Source organism: Neoarius graeffei, chromosome 4, assembly GCF_027579695.1.
Source record: "Neoarius graeffei isolate fNeoGra1 chromosome 4, fNeoGra1.pri, whole genome shotgun sequence".
Classification (NCBI taxonomy): Eukaryota; Metazoa; Chordata; class Actinopteri; order Siluriformes; family Ariidae; genus Neoarius; species Neoarius graeffei.
In genome coordinates, this window is record NC_083572.1 from 87,397,996 (window position 1) to 87,404,404 (window position 6,409).

At 41.9% G+C, this 6,409-nt stretch overlaps 1 protein-coding gene across 1 annotated transcript; it reads right to left on the reverse strand.

The window, feature by feature from the left end:
• Nucleotides 1-440: 440 nt before the first annotated feature.
• Nucleotides 441-2,397, reverse strand: foxd3 (forkhead box D3). The gene has a single exon (XM_060918349.1). It carries the CDS (start codon nucleotides 1,967-1,969, stop codon nucleotides 803-805), a length of 1,167 nt encoding a protein of 388 aa, XP_060774332.1. The 5' UTR covers nucleotides 1,970-2,397; the 3' UTR covers nucleotides 441-802.
• Between the last annotated feature and the right edge of the window lie 4,012 nt (nucleotides 2,398-6,409).

Sequence of the window (6,409 nt, forward strand, 5' to 3'; positions counted from 1 at the left end):
ATAATAATAATAATAATAATAATTGTCTTTTTCTCCAGGAATAAAACAAATTATTTAAACACTGATTAAACCAAGTGTAGTATTTGGTTTCTTTTTAGGATGTGTTCTGTCATATCTTAAAATGTATTTTAATCAATTACTGTATACGTATTATATTAAAAAGTAAATTAAAATGAATTACATCAATTAAATAGTACCAGCAGTGTTTGATGAACTGATTTCCTTTTCAGTGTTAATCTAATCTAATGAAATAATTCAGCAATTAAGAATATAGATGTCGTTTTATTTCAATATTTATTAACAAATGTATCCAATTTACAACACAATATAGCTACATAGACATAGATTTATTTTGTTGTATAAACAGACTACTTGTCCAGCCCTCGAACAAGAACATTTTTTTTGTGTGTTTCATAATAAAAATAAATCAGAAATAAACATGAACTGCTCTAATTAGTGAATCACGTTTCTTGTGATTTCAAATTTCAAATGAGAAAAACAAAACATGTATAAGATGGAGAGGGAAAATAAAACACTTTGTTACAAGATGTGAAATTATCGAACAGCAAATGAAAGGGGGGGGGGATCAGAAAGTTGAACAATTTCTTCATACAAATATTTACAAATATTACCTGTGCTGAAAGCATTCCTCCGTTTTGTATATTTTCTTTTTTACATTTTTTTTCTTTACATGGCTACATTGAGGTGGACGAATCGTCCAGTGCTGCCCAGTTCGTGCTGTACAGTCTCTCCCATCCCATCCCATCCCATCCCATCCCTTCAGTATTAGAAAATGAGTTTATCACTGAGAAGGCCATTTCGATGCCGCCGCCGTGGACGCCGCCGGTAAGAACTGTCCGGAGATGAGGTTTGTCGGCGGCACGCTGAGGATGGCTGAGCTCCGTGTTAACGATGAGAGCGAGTGCGCGCTCAGCAGCGCCGACTGCACTGTGACCGGCGGCCGCAACAAAGTCTGTGCGCTTCCGGTACCGCTGCTGCTGGACACACCGATGATGTTCTCTATGCTGAACGAGGGCCGACTCGAAGGCTCCGACTTGATCATGGACGCCGTGCTGGCAGCGGCGGCGGCTGCGGCTGCGGCGGCGGCGCTCAGGCCATTGAGCTGCAGCTGGAGACTCGGGCTGAGCTGCGAACTGAACGCCTTCCGGTTCACCTCAGCCGACGGTAGGAGCGGGACAGCCGGAGGCAGAACGGGACCGACAGGAGGGATGTACGGGTACTGGAGCGCGGCTGCTGGGTGAGAATACGCGGCGGCCGGGTGGAGGCCGTAGTGGCGCCCGTAAGGACTTCCGAGCCCGTACGCACCGAAACTCTGCATAACCAGAGCGGTCTGATCCCGGAGGATGTCCGGCTGTCTCTTGAAGCGCTTCCTTCTCCGTAAGAAGCTGCCGTTGTCGAACATGTCTTCAGATTGGGGGTCCAGAGTCCAGTAGTTGCCCTTGCCCGGGTTGCCCGGCTCGCGCGGAATCTTGACGAAGCAGTCGTTGAGCGACAGGTTGTGGCGGATGGAGTTCTGCCACGCAGGGAACTTCTCCCGGTAATACGGGAAGCGGTTGCTGATGAACTCGCAGATGCCGCTCAGTGTGAGCTTTTTCTGCGGGCTCTGCAGGATGGCCATTGTGATAAGAGCGATGTAGGAATACGGCGGCTTCACCAGGCTGCTCTTGGGCTTGTTGGGTACCGGGGCAGTGGCACTCTCCTGGCCCTCCTCCCCTGCTCTGTGCTCACTCTCACCGCCACTCTCGCACGAGCTCCCGGTAGTGCGCTCGTGCACTTCCAGGTCGTCTCCATCGTCTCCGGGTTCGGGCAACATGCCTGGGCTTCCGCACTCGCTGTCCCGCTCGAGTCCTTCGTCTCCTTCACCGACCACGTCAATGTCCACGTCCTCTGCAGTGAGCACCGTCTGACCGGACATGTCGCTGGCGCTGCCGCTTCCCGACAGGGTCATTGCTGCGCGCGCTTGGCTCAGAAACCGATTCGGAAAGGGAAAGAGCGCAGTGAGATCCGGCGGGCGGGCGGGCAGCTCGGGTGTCAAGCACTTGGCAAAATGCAGCTCAGTCACAGCGCCTTGCCAGTGAAAACTCAAAACTTCAGATAATAATAATAATAATGATAGTAATAATAATAATATGTCTCCTCTCCCGATGAGCGCTCTTCAGCAAGTTTCAACAAACTTGAGCGCGCGCTCCGGCGGATTTCCTCCAGCCTGCTCACGACTGACTTTGGACTAAAGAGAGGTGATGACGCATGCTTTCCAAGCAAGGTTTTTAAAAACGACTGTCTGATAGATTAGGATAGTTTTTCCCACTTAAAGATATACTATCAGCCCTGTCATGTGACCCCGTGACGTCAGACGGTCTCTCTGTGTTGAACAGCCACGAAGCTGAAGTTTGTTGCACGCGCTTGTCAACGAATGGGACAACACAGCAACACACTCACACCTCGGTCCGTCCGTCACAGACAGCAGAGCGTTTTATAACCCATATGCACGACTGGAATCTCCTGCTCTGGTGTGCATTAGGCTGTATAAGCGACTCAGTTGTGTTGAAAACAACAACAACAACAACAACAACAAACATCTACTAACAGATACATGAAACTAAAACTCTTAGTTTAGCCTACTGTTACTGACCTGCTGCTGAATGAAAGCCGCAAAGGCAACGATGGGGGAAAGAAGTGCGCAGCAGCAACAATAGGATGCAAATAAAGCTTTCTTAACAGGTTACTGTAGAGGTGCTAACGACCTAATCATTGCACATGTTAGCATATGAACAAAGTAGGAAATGAGCGAGCAGGAAAATGCAAAACGTGGACCATTCACGAGCACCAAGGTGAGCGACGCTTTCATGCAGGGATGTTCCCGTGGAAAAGGATGTGTGTGTGTGTGTGTGTGTGTGTGTGCATGGAGAATATGGGGCTGTGGGAGAAAATCAGTGCTCATGTGCTAGATGGGGGTGTGTAATAAGGTAACACTGACTAAATGTTAGTAGGCTTATGGAAAGTGTTAGGTTGAGTGTAAGTGCATTATTATTATTATTATTATTATTATTATTATTATTATTATTATTACTTAATCTAATTTTATATTATTGTCTGTATTCAAAATATATAAGGCAGAATAAAAAGCAAAGGCTCTCGCACGGTTACAGTTTGTCATTTCTTTTTGGAGTATGCACTTATAACCTCTCATCGATTTGCTTCAAGAGGCTCCACCTGCTGTAATGAAAAGATCTTTAATAGACAGTAGAGACAATTACTTTATTACTTTATACTGGGAAATGAGAGCTGAGATTCAGACAAATGTCCATGTGCCAGTGAGGCTGTGAGGTGTTTTACAAATCCCCCCCCCCCCCCCCCCCCCCCGAAATAAATAAATTAAATAAATAAATAAAGCCTTTAAGGAGACTGATATTGATAACACAATCAAAGCTTAGGGAGTTAATAATAATAATAATAATAATAATAATAATAATAATAATAATAATAATAATAATAATGAGTTTATTGAATGCTTAATAAACTGTTAATTAAAATGAATAAATATTTTTTACATCTTAGGATGCTTTTTTGGATTTTGCATTTAAATCTAACTAACTCTGTATTCATTTCGTTGGCGTTTAATACGCGACATGATTTATTTATTGGTTTTAAAATTAATTTTACGAATCTGTCGGGCTTTTTTCACTCTGGGGTATAATTTTTCCCCTCCGTGCAATTATATTAATATAATATTTAACGTGATATTTCGCATCCCAGTCGCCTCTGTGCTCTCTAAGGAGCGCGCGCCTGAGCAGGCGACGTCACCGGAGCGACTTTTTTTTTTTTTTGCACGTGGTCAATGAAAGCGGGATTAATTAAATCAAGCCGTTTATAATGGTGTTGAAGAGAAACGCGGGCCATGTCCTCCCCTCCATTAGACAATGTATTGTGCTGGCAAGCAGACGGTGACCCGTGTGATCTTCTGTCTATCAATACGAGCTACTTAGCAGATGAAGCCAAAGCACTTTTCCCTTCGTGGCCCTTAAAAAGAAAACAACAGTGTGTGCATTTGCCTGAGATGTTTTTATTCTCATTTCAGTGTTTCATTCTTGGTTTGGGTTCTTATACTGTCTGATGGATATTGGGTGAAATAATAAAATACAGCCTTGCACGGTATCACACTATTATTATTATTATTATTATTATTATTATTATTATTATTATTATTATTATGCTCACATAATATGACATTAATTAAAATTTTAAGAGAAATCTGATTTCATGATCTTTAAAATGATTATTTTGTAAGACCAGCAATATTTCTCTTTCTTGCTTCCTGTCGGTGCGCCCTGAAGAAAATCGTGCATGCATAAAAGCATGCATATGAACATATCACCTAAAAAAAATGAGATCACATTCGTCCTCTCGGTGATCTTTTTGAAGCTCGATAAATTCGGGTTTCATTTCCTTTCCGCGGTTTGTTAATGAAATGTGCATTTAAGCGCGCGCACACACACACACACACACACACACACACACACACACACACACACACACACACACACACACACATGCACGCGCAGCTCAGCCCGACTAAAGCTTTAGGAATAATAAAGGAAGTGTTTGCAGCGCGCTTGCAGGTGACAGAGCGGATCCAGTCGCTCACTGTGCTGATCCTGCAAGGTCAGAAACAAATGGCTCACAAATAGCAAAGCAGCACCAAAATTTATGCCTAATTAAATCGCTCAAATAAAAGGAGATATAGAAAGGGGAAACTGAAGGGCGTGTATGGGTGGAATGCATCCATTCAGGAGAAAATGCTTTAATTGTGACTCCACTGTAATAGCTGGGGCGGATGCTGAACTCGGACCACACAGAGCATCCGTGCTAGAGATAATATTTACTCTGAAATATATTCAAGGAAAATCAATAATGAAAGAGGATTTCTTGCACCTTTTCATTAATGGTATTTAAGTAAACGCATGCATGGATCACTCACTCACTCACTCACTCACTCACTCACTCTGCACTATTAATGATATTGCTTAATTTATCAGGTTCAACTTTCAATCCTCATGGAAGCAGTTCTGATGTATAATATAACCTAAATGCACTTAAAAAAAACCCCCTGAACTTGGTGTATTTTTTTTTTTGACTCAGCCATGCTCTTGTATCAGTTTTGCAGCCTGAGCCTTTGTCTTTTATCAGAGAGCAGACTGGGAAATGCACATCACTGAACTCAGGCTCAGAGTTGGAGAGGGAGGCTGTAAAACGGTGTGATAAATTAATGGCATTGTTAGCGCGCTTTTAATTACGCTTATTATGCCAATTATTTTTACACCAACTCGGAATTATCAGCATGTCAGATTTAATTATATTTAAAAAAAAAAAATCCAAAACGCGTCATTCGCAGGAAGAAACCCCTCCTCTTCCTCTCCAGCCCAAAGGAAAACGTCCATGTCATGTGTATACTCGCGTTAAAAAATGACTTTTCATTTAAATGCGATCCTTAATGGGATTTTCCATGCTCGACACCGTGATTCCCCAAGGCTGTACCCAGCAGAAGGCAGGATCTCAGGCTCCTTTCCCCCTGAATTCACCATGCTCATCCCCCGCAGGATCCACTCTATCAACCTGCAGCTTTCTGTCAAACACTGCGACCCGCCTCATTTTTAACACTCCCTTCTGTAGGAGCCGCGCGCGCACTAAACACAAAATCTATGCTGCACGCGCTCCCTGAACGCACAGAGCTCACGGTGAGCACATAGCAATAGGACATGACATCATTTTTTTTTGCTGTGTGTGTGTGTGTGTGTGTTAAAGAATTTGAAACAAGCACAGAATGTGTCATAATATCTCGGACATTTTAACCTGGACTTTCTCCACTATATAACAGAAACACCTGTTTAACGCCAGGTCACGTGGTTCTTGAAGACCACCAATGAATTTAACATAAATATTACAGAACACTGTTATTAGATGCACATGAACTCAAATAGTCAACACAGTAACAACAACATTATGATTAATAATAATAATAATAATAATAATAATAATAATAATAATAATACATCCAATATTGCTCGTAAATATAGTTGAATTACTGTGCAAAAGCACCCTATTTTTTTTTAGTGCAAACTTTGTTATGGATTTTTATTTTATGACTTCTACATGACCTAGTCCATATTCCAAACATTAGTTCTTGAAGACCACATAGTTGAGATGTTACAGAAGATTTTCAGTCAAGAAAGCAGCATATTACATACATAAGACATTTTTTTTCCAGATAATAATAATAATAATAATAATAATAATAATAATAATAATAATAATCCATCCAATATTGCTCGTAAATATAGTTGAATTACTGTGCAAAAGTTAGTGCAAACTTTGTTATGGATTTTTATTT